The 16,214-nt window shown below is 38.9% G+C and overlaps 1 protein-coding gene across 1 annotated transcript; it reads right to left on the bottom strand.

Annotated features, from left to right (window-relative positions):
- Positions 1-4,350: 4,350 nt before the first annotated feature.
- atox1 (antioxidant 1 copper chaperone) lies at positions 4,351-14,567 on the bottom strand. Its single transcript, XM_061976519.2, has 4 exons — positions 14,477-14,567; positions 13,996-14,071; positions 8,251-8,386; positions 4,351-4,630 (listed from the first exon to the last, which is right to left on the bottom strand). Exons 1-3 carry the CDS (start codon positions 14,480-14,482, stop codon positions 8,262-8,264), a joined length of 207 nt encoding a protein of 68 aa, XP_061832503.1. The 5' UTR covers positions 14,483-14,567; the 3' UTR covers positions 4,351-4,630; positions 8,251-8,261.
- Between the last annotated feature and the right edge of the window lie 1,647 nt (positions 14,568-16,214).

The following is a 16,214-nucleotide window of genomic DNA, read 5'->3' as shown; positions in this document are numbered from 1 at the left end:
TTAATTTTTTAAAAATATTTTTAACTTTTTTTTAACTTTTTTTTAAACTTTTTTTAAAAAATGTTTACCCTAACCCTAACCCTAAAAAAAAATGTTAATTGTTAAAATTGTTTAAAAAAATCAAAACATTTTAAAATTGTTTTAAATTGTTTTAAAAAAAAATTAAAAATTAAAAAAGTTAAAAAAAAGTTAAAAAATTAAAAAAAGTTAAAAAAAATTAAAAAAAAAAAAAATTAAAATGAAAAACATTTTTAAAAAATTTAAAAAAATTTGAAAATCATTTTTTACCTTGAAAATCATTTTTACCCTTGAAAAAAAAATGTTACCTTGAAAAAAAATTTTTACCTTGAAAATGATTTTTTACCTTGAAAAAAAAAATTTACCTTGAAAAAATAAATTTACCTTGAAAATTTTATTTTACCTTGAAAATCATTTGTTTACCTTGAAAATCATTTAACCTTGAAAAAAAAAAAATTACCTTGAAAATCATGTTTTAACTTAAAAGACTTTTTTTTTTTTTTTTAAATTTAACTTTTTGAAAAAAAAATTAATTTTTGTAAAAAAAAAAAAAAAAAAATTTTTATTTTTTTAAAAATTTCTAAAAATAATTTAATTTATTTTTTTTTTTTTTTTTTTTTTTTTTTTTTTTTTTTTTAATTTTTTAATTTTTTAAAAATATTTTTAACTTTTTTTAACACAAGTAAAAGCTCAGCATAACGTTGAACCCTGCAGGACTGCTTGTATCGCACATGATATCGAACACAAATTCGAACCCTACAGGACTGCTTGTATTGCACATATCGCACACGAGTAAACACGCTGCAGGACTGCTTGTACCGACCGCACATGATATCACTCACAGGTAAACACACTGCAGGACTGCTTGTATCGCACAGTGTGTGAATGTGTGTGTGAATGGGTGAATGTGATGATACTGTCAAAGCGCTGTGAGTACCTTGAAGGTAGAAAAGCGCTATACAAGTATAACCCATTTATCATTTATTTATATCACACAAGTAAAAGCTCAGCAGGACTGCTTGTATCGCACATGATATCAAACATAACTTCGAACCCTGCCGGACTGCTTGCATTGCACATATCGCACACGAGTAAACACGCTGCAGGACTGCTTGTATCGCACATGATATCACACAAGTAAACTCGCTGCAATACTGCTTGTACCGCACATGATATCACACAAGTAAACTCGCTGCAATACTGCTTGTGCCGCACATGATAGCACACAAAACCGCAGCAGGACTGCTTGCATCATACATGATATCACACACGAATCAAAACCGCAGCAGGACTGCTTGTACCATACATGATACCACACACAAATTAAAACCCTGCAGGACTGCTTGTATCGCGCATGATATCACACAAATAAAAGCGCAGCAGTACTGCTTGTATCGCACATGATATCACACAAGTAAACACACTACACCACTGCCAGTATCGCAAATGATATCACACACAAGGTAAAACTATTTCGGACTGCTTGTCTCACACATGATACCACACACAACTTCAAACCCTGCAGGGCTGCTACCATTGCACATGATATCACACACAGTTAAACACGCTGCAGGACTGCTTGTATCGCACATGATATCAAACACAACTTCGAACCCTGCAGGACTGCTTGTATTGCACATGATATCGCACACGAGTAAACACGCTGCAGGACTGCTTGTACCGCACATGATATCACACACACACAAGTAAACACGCTGCAGAACTGCTTGTATCGCACATGACATCAAACATAACTTTGAACCCTGGAGGACTGCTTGTATTGCACATGATATCGCACACGAGTAAACACGGTGCAGGACTGCTTGTACCGCACATGATATCACACACACAAGTAAACACACTGCTTGTATCGCACATGATATCAAACACAACTTCGAACCCTGCAGGACTGCTTGTATTGCACATGATATCGCACACGAGTAAACACGCTGCAGGACTGCTTGTACCACACATGATATCACACACACACACAAGTAAACACGCTGCAGGACTGCTTGTATCGCACATGACATCAAACACAACTTCGAACCCTGCAGGACTGCTTGTATTGCACATGATATTGCACACGAGTAAACACGCTGCAGGACTGCTTGTACCGCACATGATATCACACACACAAGTAAACACACTACAGCCAGTATCGCAAATGATATCACACACAAGTTAAAACAATTTCGGAGTCCTTGTATCACACATGATATCAAACACAACTTCGAACCCTGCAGGGCTGCTAGTATTGCACATGATATCACACACACACACACAAGTAAACACGCTGCAGGACTGCTTGTATCGCACATGATATCGAACACAACTTCGAACCCTACAGGACTGCTTGTATTGCACATGATATCACACAAGTAAAAGCGCAGCAGGACTGCTTGTATCGCACATGATATCACACACACAAGTAAACACGCTGCAAGACTGCTTGTATCGCACATGATATCAAACACAACTTCGAACCCTGCAGGACTGCTTGTATCGCACATGATATCAAACACAACTTCGAACCCTGCAGGACTGCTTGTACCGCACTTGATATCACACACACACAAGTAAACACGCTGCCGGACTGCTTGTATCGCACATGATATCAAACACAACTTCGAACCCTGCAGGACTGCTTGTATTGCACATGATATCGTACACGAGTAAACACGCTGCAGGACTGCTTGTACCGCACATGATATCACACACACACAAGTAAACACGCTGCAAGACTGCTTGTATCGCACATGATATCAAACACAACTTCGAACCCTGCAGGACTGCTTGTATCGCACATGATATCAAACACAACTTCGAACCCTGCAGGACTGCTTGTACCGCACTTGATATCACACACACACAAGTAAACACGCTGCCGGACTGCTTGTATCGCACATGATATCAAACACAACTTCGAACCCTGCAGGACTGCTTGTATTGCACATGATATCGTACACGAGTAAACACGCTGCAGGACTGCTTGTACCGCACATGATATCACACACACACAAGTAAACACGCTGCAAGACTGCTTGTATCGCACATGATATCAAACACAACTTCGAACCCTGCAGGACTGCTTGTATTGCACATGATATCGTACACGAGTAAACACGCTGCAGGACTGCTTGTACCGCACATGATATCACACACACAAGTAAACACGCTGCAAGACTGCTTGTATCGCACATGATATCAAACACAACTTCGAACCCTGCAGGACTGCTTGTATCGCACATGATATCAAACACAACTTCGAACCCTGCAGGACTGCTTGTACCGCACTTGATATCACACACACACAAGTAAACACGCTGCCGGACTGCTTGTATCGCACATGATATCAAACACAACTTCGAACCCTACAGGACTGCTTGTATTGCACATGATATCACACAAGTAAAAGCGCAGCAGGACTGCTTGTACCGCACATGATATCAAACACAACTTCGAACCCTGCAGGACTGCTTGTATTGCACATGATATCCATCACAAGTAAACATACAGCAGGACTGCTTGTATCGCACATGATATCAAACACAACTTCGAACCCTGCAGGACTGCTTGTATTGCACATGATATCCATCACAAGTAAACATACTGCAGGACTGCTTGTATCGCACATGATATCCATCACAAGTAAACATACTGCAGGACTGCTTGTATCGCACATGATATCACACAAGTAAACACTACAGCACTGCCAGTATCGCAAATGATATCACACACAAGTTAAAACTATTTCGGACTGCTTGTATCACACATGATACCACAGACAACTTCAAAACCTGCAGGGCTGCTAGCATTGCACATGATATCACACACACACAATTAAACTCGCTGCAATACTGCTTGTATCGCACATGATATCAAACACACTGCAGGACTGCTTGTATCGCACATGATATCAAACACAACTTCGAACCCTACAGGACTGCTTGCATTGCACATATCGCACACGAGTAAACACGCTGCAGGACTGCTTGTATCGCACATGATATCACTCACAAGTAAACACGTTGCAGGACTGCTTGTATCGCACATGATAGCACGCAAAACCGCAGCAGGACTGCTTGCATCATACATGAAATCACACACACAAATTAAAACCGCAGCAGGACTGCTTGTATCGCACATATCTCACATGCAAACTGATATAGGCCGATATTTACTGTGGTGGCTGGGCACACTCCTCACATATGTACATGTGACTGCAGGCTAGTAACACTAGTAAGTGCGCAGGTAGTTAAGAAAAGAAAGCACATCACTGTAGTTTGTAAGTGCACTGCTCACATGAAAGTGAAAGTAAAAGGCAAGATGTTCCAAGTTGAGGCAGACTTTATTTGAGTGCGACTCCAAACTGCCTCAAAGAGCAGAGTGGAAGAATGTTAGTGTGAGGAGGAATGGCTTCTCCAAGATCACTACTCCTCGCCATGGAGGAGAGGAGGGAGCACATAGTGTTTAAGGAAGGACAAAACATGGAATGACTTGGTGGTGTTGCTCTGCAGAAGATGCCATAATCATGAAGGATTGCTAAAGCGCCGCTTCAGCCATGACGTCTATGACTTCTCCTTCCTTTCGCACCGCAAGAGTCCGAGTCCTTCGGAGATAAAAACACACAAAGTGAACCCCACGCTCTTTGACCACGTGCGCACCGCCTTTGCACTACAGACTGTATCGCGATACAAGTCTGTGATATTGATAAATATTGATATTTTCTAGGACCTATGAAAAGTAAAGACCGAGGAAAAAAATACCCGTATTTTCCGCACCATAAGGCGCCCTGGGTTATAAGCCGCGCCTTCAATGAACGGCATATTTCAAAACTTTGTCCACCTATAAGCCGCCCCGTGTTATAAGCCGCATCTAACTGCGCTAAAGGAATGTCAAAAAAACAGTCAAATAGGTCAGTCAAACTTTAATAATATATTAAAAACCAGCGTGATGTGGGCGCGCATGGAGTCGTATATCAACATGGACGGAGCTGCGTGAAAAAAGCCACCCGGCCTCTTCGCGTAAACTTAAACTTACCTTAACCACTCGCTCATCTTTTCTTCATCCATCCATCCCTTCGAGTTAGCTTTTATGATGACGCCGGCTGGAAAGGTCTCTTTTGGCAAGGTCTTCCTTTTGAATATCACCATGGGTGGAAGTTTCTGGCCATTAGCATGGCAAGCTAGAACCACAGTGAAGGATGACTTCTCATTCCCTGTGGTGCGAATATTCACCGTACGTGCTCCCGTTGTATCCACAGTGCGGTTCACAGCAATATCAAAAGTCAGTGGAACCTCGTCCATGTTGATAATGTTCTCTGGCCGGATCTTTTTTTCAGCTATCTTGTTTTTACAATATGCACGGAAAGTAGCCAGCTTTTCTTGAAAGTCTTTAGGCAGTTGCTGTGAAATAGTAGTCCGTGTGCGGATGGAGAGATTGCGTCTTTTCATGAACCGGAAACCCGTCGCTTAGTAGGAGCCATTTTGTGGTCTTTACAGATGTAAACACACAAAGGAAATGAAACGTAATATCCGCGCGCTTCTTCTTCTTCTTCTACGCGGGCGGGTGGTTGCTTACAGTAGAAGAAGAAGCGCTTCCTGTTCTATGGGGGCGGGTGCTTACCTTGGCGGTTGCTTGCGTAGAAGAAGAAGCACTTCCTCTTCTACGGGGAAAAAAGATGGCGGCTGTTTACCGTAGTTGCGAGACCGAAACTTTATGAAAATGAATCTTAATATTAATCCATATATAAAGCGCACCGGGTTATAAGGCGCACTGTCAGCTTTTGAGTAAATTTGTGGTTTTTAGGTGCGGCTAATAGTGCGGAAAATACGGGTAGTCAAATCACATTAAACACTTAACTATAAGCTCTTAAAAATAAGGAATATGTAAGAAAATAGAAAGAAAACTGAGAAGAACCTGAGAGGAACTATTTTCTGCAGGTTTAGTGCTAGGAAATAATGTCTGTGTAACATTAATTTGCCCTGTTATTCTTATTTAACTATGGAAAGGAGTTTTTGTTATGTAGTATTTATTTAAATATAATTATTATATCGGTCGATATCGATAACTATTGATATTTTTAATGACCCATGGAAAATAAGGAGCAGGAGAAAAATATATTTCATTTAAAATGTAACTTCTTATGGAAAGGAATTTTTGTTATGCCGTATTTATTTAAATATCATTATTATAATCGGTTGATATCGATAATTATTAAAATGTTTTGACCCATGAAAAATAAGGAGCAGGAAGAATATATTTTATATGAAATGTAACTTCCTGATTGTAATTCCTCAGCTATCAAGGCAGAAAGGAAATGTCAACACAAACATGGAAAACACTCAAACAATGTCAACAAAATAGTCAAATCACATTGAACACTTAACTATAATCTCTTAAAAATAAGGAATATGTAAGAAATGCTTCATAAAGTGTAAGAAAATAGTGCAATCTGTGAAAATGTAAACAGAGATACCTGAGAAGAACTATTTTCTGCATGTTTAGTGCTAGGAAATAACGGCTGTGTAACATTAATTTGCCCTGTTATTCCTATTTAACTATGGAAATGATTTTTTGTTATGCAGTCATTATTTATATATCATTATTATATCGATAATTATTTAAATGTTTTGATCTATGGAAAATAAGGAGCAGGAAAAATATATATTTTATTTGAAATGTAACTTCCTCTGATTGTAATCTCTCAGCTATCAAGGCAGAAAGGAAATGTCAACACAAGCAGGGAAAACAGTCAAAGAAGGTCAACAAAATAGTCAAATCACATTAAACACTTAACTATAAGCTCTTAAAAATAAGGAATATGTAAGAAAATAGTGCAAAGTGTGAAAATGTAAACAGAGAAACCTGAGAAGAGCTATTTTCTGCATGTTTAGTGCTAGGAAATAACGGCTGTGTAACATTAATTTGCCCTGTTATTATTATTTAACTATGGAAAGGAGTTTTTGTTATGTAGTATTTATTTAAATATAATTATTATATCGGTCGATATCGATAATTACTGATATTTTTAACGACCCATGAAAAATAAGAAGCAAGAGAAAAATATATTTTATTTGAAATGTAACTTCCTCTGATTGTAATCCCTCAGCTATCAAGGCAGAAAGGAAACGTCAACACAAACATGGAAAACAGTCAAACAATGTCAACAAAATAGTCAAATCACATTAAACACTTAACTATAATCTCTTAAAAAATAAGGAGTATGTAAGAAATGCTTCATAAAGTGTAAGAAAATAGTGTAAAATGTGAAAATGTAAACAGAGAAGAACTATTTTCTGCATGTTTAGTGCTAGGAAATAACGGCTGTGTAACATTAATTTGCCCTGCTATTCTTATTTAACTATGGAAATGAATTTTTGTTAAGCAGTATTTATTTAAATATCATTATTATAATCGGTAGATATCGATAATTATTAAAATGTTTTGACCTGTGGAAAATAAAGAGCAGAAAAAATATATATTTTATTTGAAATGTAACTTCCTCTGATTGTAATCCCTCAGCTATCAAGGCAGAAATGAAATGTATGGAAGTATGGAAAACACTCAATGTCAACAAAATAGTCAAATCACATTAAACACTTAACTATAATCTCTTAAAAATAAGGAATATGTAAGAAATGCTTCATAAAGTGTAAGAAAATAGTGCAAAGTGTGAAAATGTAAACAGAGAAACCTGAACTATTTTCTGCAGCTGCACTAAACCACTAAGCCACTAAACCTGCGGAAAATAGTAATTCTACAGCTGGTATTAGCACTCTTGTATCTTTTACGAACCACATTGGTCTGACTACGGTCCTTTTGAACAAAAATCCACTTCCTGCGTTAGCATACAGCGAGTGCCTTTGTTCATGCAACCAACCTTGAACTTCCGCTTTCTTCCCACAAAGAAAAAAATCATTTTTTATTGATATCGATTACATGTCTATTGCGATATATATTGATATCGTTTTATCGCCAAGCCCTAGTTCTATATTTACACCATGATGTCATTTTTTATGCATCCTTTCACCCTTTTTTGTATTTTAGTTAGCACAGTGGAGGCCCCTAAAGTGGTACAATTTGGAGTGCAACCTACATTTTCCGGTGTTTAAAAAAGTTTAGTAAAGAAAAAAGTAAATTGTAAACAATCTCTGGGCTGATTAAAAAAATGTATGAGGAATGGTGAGTCCTAACTAACTTAAGTGTTGAGTGAGAACATGGCGTCACCTGGGGCCCGATCATTTGGTGCCGTTGTACTTGACCTCCTTGCCGCACTTCTTCAAGGTGTCCATGAGGACCTCCACGTCTTTGTCCGACTCGATCCACACCAGCTGTTTGGGAAGGTCGATCTCAAACTTCACGTCTGGGATGAGAAAGGGAAGGGAAGGAAATGGCGAAAACATGTTACACAGCAGCAAATGAAGTGGTGTTTGTTCCAATCTGTTAGGGTGCGTCCACCATTCTGGTCTCGGCCAAAAGCATACTTGCCAACCTTGAGACCTCCGATTTCGGGAGGTGGGGGGTGGGGCAGGGCGTGGTTGGGGGCGTGGTTAAGAGGGGAGGAGTATATTGACAACTAGAATTCACCAAGTCAAGAATTTCATATATATATATATATATCCTGAAAATATGCAAACAAAACTGTGTTTAGATAATTGATACTTCAAACTTGCATAAATAAATATTAAGGAATATAACATAACTTGGCTTCTGAGAGCTTCAAAATGTAATGAATAAAATGCTAAAGTTGTTGATAAACAAGCAATTATTTTAATAATTAAATATGGTCTAATAGTGTGAGTCCAGTCCATAGTGGATCTAGTTAATAGTGTGAGAGTCCAGTCCATAGTGGATCTAACATAATAGTGTGAGAGTCCAGTCCATAGTGGATCTAACATAATAGTGTGAGAGTCCAGTCCATAGTGGATCTAACATAATAGTGTGAGAGTCCAGTACATAGTGGATCTAGTTAATAGTGTGAGAGTCCAGTCCATAGTGGGACCAGCAGGAGTGGATCTAGTTAATAGTGTGAGAGTCCAGTCCATAGTGGATCTAGTTAATAGTGTGAGAGTCCAGTCCATAGTGGATTTAGTTAATAGGGTGAGAGTCCAAGCCATAGTGGCTCTAGCTAATAGTGTGAGAGTCCAGTCCATAGTAGATCTAGTTAATAGTGTGAGAGTCCAGTCCATAGTTGATCTAGTTAATAGTGTGAGAGTCCAGTCCATAGTGGATCTAGTTAATAGTGTGAGAGTCCAGTCCATAGTGGGACCAGCAGGAGTGGATCTAGTTAATAGTGTGAGAGTCCAGTCCACAGTGGATCTAGTTAATAGTGTGAGAGTCCAGTCCATAGTGGATCTAGTTAATAGGGTGAGAGTCCAGTCCATAGTGCATCTAGTTAATAGGGTGAGAGTCCAGTCCATAGTGAGTCCAGTCCATAGTGGATCTAGTTAATAGTGTGAGAGTCCAGTCCATAGTGGATCTAGTTAATAGGGTGAGAGTCCAGTCCATAGTGCATCTAGTTAATAGGGTGAGAGTCCAGTCCATAGTGGATCTAGTTAATAGGGTGAGAGTCCAGTCCATAGTGGATCTAGTTAATAGGGTGAGAGTCCAGTCCATAGTGGATCTAGTTAATAGGGTGAGAGTCCAGTCCATAGTGGATCTAGTTAATAGTGTGAGATTCCAGTCCATAGTGGGACCAGCAGGAGTGAATCTAGTTAATAGTGTGAGAGTCCAGTCCATAGTAAATCTACAAACCCCGTTTCCATATGAGTTGGGAAATTGTGTTAGATGTAAATATAAATGGAATACAATGATTTGCAAATCCTTTTCAAGCCATATTCAGTTGAATATGCTACAAAGACAACATATTTGATGTTCAAACTCATAAACTTTATTTATTTTTGCAAATAATCATTAACTTTAGAATTTGATGCCAGCAACACGTGACAAAGAAGTTGGGAAAGGTGGCAATAAATACTGATAAAGTTGAGGAATGCTCATCAAACACTTATTTGGAACATCCCACAGGTGGGCAGGCTAATTGGGAACAGGTGGGTGCCATGATTGGCTATAAAAGTAGATTCCATGAAATGCTCAGTCATTCACAAACAAGGATGGGGCGAGGGTCACCACTTTGTCAACAAATGCGTGAGCAAATTATTGAACAGTTTAAGAAAATCTTTTCTCAACCAGCTATTACAAGGAATTTAGGGATTTCGCCATCTACGCTCCGTAATATCATATCTGGAGAAATCACTGCACGTAAGCAGCTAAGCCCGTGACCTTCCATCCCTCAGGCTGTACTGCATCAACAAGCCACATCAGTGTGTAAAGGATATCACCACATGGGCTCAGGAACACTTCAGAAACCCACTGTCAGTAACTACAGTTGGTCGCTACATCTGTAAGTGCAAGTTAAAACTCTCCTATGCAAGGCGAAAACCGTTTATCAACAACACCCAGAAACGCAGTCGGCTTCACTGGGCCTGAGCTCATCTGAGATGGACTGATACAAAGTGGAAAAGTGTTCTGTGGTCTGACGAGTCCACATTTCAAATTGTTTTTTGGAAACTGTGGACGTCGTGTCCTCCGGACCAAAGAGGAAAAGAACCATCCGGATAGGCGCAAAGTGTAAAAGCCAGCATGTGTGATGGTATGGGGGTGTATTAGTGCCCAAGACATGGGTAACTTACACATCTGTGAAGGCACCATTAATGCTGAAAGGTACATACAGGTTTTGGAGCAACATATGTTGCCATCCAAGCAACGTTACCATGGACTAATGTGTCGTTCGCGAACGATTCGTTCGAACGAACGAATCTTTTGAGTGAACATACTGAACCGAATCACTTCATGAACTGATTCGTTCCTTTCTCAGTTCAGTTGAGCTCCGCCGCGACCATGCCAGTATGAGTGGAACTGGCGCATTCTGTGACGTCAGCGAACGACTCATCATGGGGGCGGGGGGAGGGACTGAGCGAACGATTCGTTCACCGCGGATTAACGACATGAATCACTCAGTGAACGGCAACGCTCTCGCTCTCTGCTCTGCTTGCCCCAATGCCGCGAGTGATTCTCCTCCCGTCGCGGGGATATGTTTCATGCCATTGGCATCTGTTCTCCATTCATTCTCCAAGCTAACGGCTAATGTTGACTCAAGCCACATGAAAACAAACACACGCATTATCTCAACACATAAAGTTATGAGAGTAGAGGAGACAGAAAGAAAGTCAGTGCAGGGCAAGGCTGAGCAGCAGCGACGCGAGGGGGAGGGGCGGGGGGTAAAGTGTAGGGCAGGCTGTTTGAGAAGATTTAAAATAAAAATAATAACTAATGTATGTACATATACATAGGCTATTATTTATCTTGATTTTTATATTATTTAAGCTATTTATTTTCTTTTTTTATTGCATATTTAAGTTGATATTTCCATTTTTATATTTTTAAATGTAAGCTACAGAAATTTTAGTTTTAATGTTGGCTTTTCTGGCACTTGGTTTAATATTTGTTTTGTTTTATTTAAGGTAGCCTATTTATTTTCTTTTTGTTTGCACATTTAAGTTAATATTTTCTTTGTTATATTTTTAAACGTAGGCTACAGAACATTTAGTTTTTATGTTGGCATTTGTTAAGGGTTTCTTAATTTAATATTTGTTTTTGCACTAAACAAACGAGGCCTATTTATTTAACTGTTGATTGCAAGCATTTTAGTAGGCTATTACTATTTTTTTATTTCCCACTTTTATTTATTTCTTATTTTCATTTCAGTGCAATAAAACATATTTAACAACAGGACTGGCGAACCTACTGACACAGAGAACTGACTGTGTCGCGGAGGAGGACGTCACATTGAGGCTCTCGTTCGGTCACTGTGCGTGTCGTTCATTGGGTGCTGAGGGCTTGTGTCGTTCGCGAACTGACACACACCGAGATCTGCCGCTGGGGAATCTGTTACTGACTGACTCGTGATTCGCCGACCTGCCCACAGAACTGCTGCTGCAGAAGTGATACGGTGATTCGGTGAACAAATTTTTTGAACGAATCAATTTAAGGAACTGATTCTAGTGATTCAGTGCAGTCAAAAGAACTGCCGAACCCATCACTACCATGGACGCCCCTGCTTATTTCAGCAAGACAATGCCAAGCCACGTGTTACATCAACGTGGCTTCATAGTAACAGAGTGCGGGTACTAGACTGGCCTGCCTGTAGTCCAGACCTGTCTTCCATTGAAAATGTGTGGCGCATTATGAAGCCTAAAATAGCACAACGGAGACCCCCGGACTGTTGAACAACTTAAGCTGTACATCAAGCAAGAATGGGAAAGAATTCTACTTGAGAAGCTTCAAAAATGTGTCTCCTCAGTTCCCAAACATTTACTGAGTGTTGTTAAAAGGAAAGGCCATGTAACACAGTGGTCAACATGCCCTTTCCCAACTACTTTGGCACGTGTTGCAGCCATGAAATTCTAAGTTAATTAAAAAAAAATTAAGTTTATAGAGTTTGAACATCAAATATGTTGTCTTTGTAGCATATTCAACTGAATATGGGTTGAAAAGGATTTGCAAATCATTGTATTCCGTTTATATTTACATCTAACACAATTTCCCAACTCATATAGAAACGGGGTTTGTAGTTAATAGGGCATGGCCGACATCCGGGCAACTGAGCTACATACGGGTTCTTCGAGCCATAGCAACCTGACTGGCGTTGAAAACAAACCGTCGCCATTACTCTTTAACCTGTCGACCTGCGCTGATTAAACCCGTCATTCTGCCTCCAAAATGCCAAAAAACTGTGTTGTTTTTGGTTGTGCAAACCACAACTGGAAACAGGGAAAACAAAGGTCGTATTTTGTTCTGCCAAAGCGTGCTAAAAGCCCACAGAGACGAGACAAATGGCTCGCAGCTTTACACCGGGAAAACGAGGACGGTTCTCACTGGAGTCCCCCAAAATCCCGGGTCGTGTGTTCGGATCACTTCGTTTCTGGTAAATATAAGGAACAAAAATCCACCTTCTTAACCACAACTTGGCTATACCGTCCATGCTAATGTTGAACCCGTTGAATTTTTACTGAATAACGTTCGACAGCTGAAGTTGTTGTTGTTGCACAACAATAACATACGGTATAAAGGCTGTTTCCAGTAATTCAGCAAATAATAAATCATAATACTGAACTGAATTTGAATGAGCTCTCTACAGATATAATAAATATACAGATACTGGTAGCCACCGTGTCATCCTTATTATCATTTATCAACATACCTTGGGTGATTTAACCATTTTTATGTGATTTATTCGTTATATAACAACCGAAGCTAACAACCGACCTGGTGCGCTTGTGAGGTAGACATAAAGATTTCCAAATTCCATGTCCGGCCATTGTGTAGGATTATCAGTCCACGCATCTGCTGGAAGGCGGTAAGGGCAGTCGTTTAATCCAACTACAGAACATTTTAACTCGTATCTTAACCTAGCCTCACTGGAAAGACTATTTACATAATCATACGCCATTTAGAACAGTTTAAAATGCCGTGAAACCTCGTTAAATGCCTTTTCTGTCAATGCTGTGTTCGCTGTGAGCTGGTTTGTTTTCAACGAATTCAATATGGCGACCGCGTTGCTAGGGGATTGGCAGGCGGAAGTGACGTAGGTCCGCCCTCGCCTATAGTGTGAGAGTTGTTGATTGACAGCATCTATGGACCTGTCAGTCTCACGATCCACTCTTCCCCCACTCGTGAGCAAGACTCCGAGGTACTTGAACTCCTCCACTTGGGGCAAGATCTCCTCCCCAACCCGGAGATGGCACCCCACCCTTTCCCGGGGCGAGAACCGTGGACTCGGGACTTATTTTTTAGCCCAAATAGGCGAAATTACATAATATCACACGGCACACTAGCGTGCCGCGGCACAGTGGTTAAAAAAAACGCCGCTTAGATTGTGGTGCAACTCCAGGATGAAGATGATGACGTCACCTGCCAGCTTGCCGAGGACTCTGCTGACAGCTCCCGAGCATCCTTCACACGTCATGGCCACCGCGAACTCGTGCTTCTGGCAACAACACGTCTTCATCGTTAAATCACAAACATTCACTTTCACGTCTATTGTCTCCTAGGAGTCACATGCTAAACCTGTTGGACTGCCGACACTAACAAATACAACTCGGCGGGAAATAGACGTCACTTTTAACATCACATAAACACGTTCGCTCTCTTCTGTGAGCGAATAATATGTGTTCTAATAAGTAAAAATGTGTTTAACCAAACAGCTTTAACGCGCCGTCGTGTAATTATCGCGACCTTTTAAACAGTGTTTCCGCAGCTAGCATGTAGCATTAGCACGCTATGCTAATGCTACATGCTATGCTAATGCTACATGCTATGCTAATGCTACATGCTAGCTGCATGTCATCGTGACACTGACGCAGTTTGTGACCGACAAGAGGAGCTCACTCACGGTCATGTTTTAGATGATGTGGCGTAGCAGCAGACTGGCTCCAGGAAAGATTGACTTTTCCCCACTGACTCACTCGCAAGATATGCAAACTTTAATCATTTACTACCTGAGTCAAGGTACTTTTTCTGGTACAAAAACACGAGTACTTCCGGTAGGCCGTAGTTGCGTTAAATATTATATATTATATAATAAATAAAAACACAGATGTACTAATATTAGTATGCATGTATTACAGGCTACGTGTTATAATTAAAAGCTACAAACTACAATTTAGCCTTAATTTTATTTTTGTGGTTTTCTGGTTTCTACTTGATGGCATTTGCGCTAACTTGATGCGTTCATTTTCAGTCATTTACTCTCCTCAGTCTGTGTTCAACAATTGAATATTTGGATACGGTCAGCGTGTGTTTTGCTCATTTAATTTATTTTACACGACAAAACGATTGGTTTATTTCAATTTTATTTTTTAAATGCAAAAAAACCATAAATGAATAAAATCGTTCTTGTTTTTTGTGAGTCTACTTCCGGTACGCCGTAGTTGCGTTAAATATTATATATTATATAATAAATAAAAACACAGATGTACTAATATTAGTATGCACGTATTACAGGCTACGTGTTATAATTAAAATCTACAAACTACAATTTAGCCTTAATTTTATTTTTGTGGTTTCCTGGTTTCTACTTGATGGCATTTGCGCTAACTTGATGCGTTCATTTTCAGTCTGTGTTCAACAATTGAATAATTGGATACGGTCAGCGTGTGTTTTGCTCATTTAATTTATTTTACATGACAAAACGATTGGTTTATTTCAATTTTATTTTTTAAATGCAAAAAAAACATAAATAATTAAAATCGTTCTTTTTTTTGTGAGTCTACTTCCGGTACGCCGTAGTTGCGTTAAATATTATATATTATATAATAAATAAAAACACAGATGTACTAATATTAGTATGCACGTATTACAGGCTACGTGTTATAATTAAAAACTACAAACTACAATTTAGCCTATTTTTTATTTTTGTGGTTTTCTGGTTTCTACTTGATGGCATTTGCGCTAACTTGATGCGTTCATTTTCAGTCTGTGTTCAACAATAGAATATTTGGATACGGTCAGCGTGTTTTGCTCATTTAATTTATTTTACATGACAAAACGATTGGTTTATTTCAATTTTATTTTTTAAATGCAAAAAAACCATAAATAAATAAAATCGTTCTTGTTTTTTGTGAGTCTACTTCCGGTACGCCGTAGTTGCGTTAAATATTATATATTATATAATAAATAAAAACACAGATGTACTAATATTAGTATGCACGTATTACAGGCTACGTAGTTATAATTAAAATCTACAAACTACAATTTAGCCTTAATTTTATTTTTGTGGTTTTCTGGTTTCTACTTGATGGCATTTTGCGCTAACTTGATGCGTTCATTTTCAGTCATTTACTCTCCTCAGTCTGTGTTCAACAATTGAATATTTGGATACGGTCAGCGTGTGTTTTGCTCATTTAATTTATTTTACATGACAAATCGATTGGTTTATTTCAATTTTATTTTTTAAATGCAAAAAAAACATAAATAAATAAAATCGTTCTTGTTTATTGTGAGTCTACTTCCGGTACGCCGTAGTTGCGTTAAATATTATATATTATATAATAAATAAAAACACAGATGTACTATTATTAGTATGCATGTATTACAGGCTACGTGTTATAATTAAAAACTACAAACTACAA

This window comes from Nerophis lumbriciformis, linkage group LG16 (assembly GCF_033978685.3).
Source record: "Nerophis lumbriciformis linkage group LG16, RoL_Nlum_v2.1, whole genome shotgun sequence".
NCBI lineage: Eukaryota > Metazoa > Chordata > Actinopteri > Syngnathiformes > Syngnathidae > Nerophis > Nerophis lumbriciformis.
Note: the sequence above shows the minus strand (reverse complement) of the source record. Positions and strands in the feature narration are given on the sequence as shown.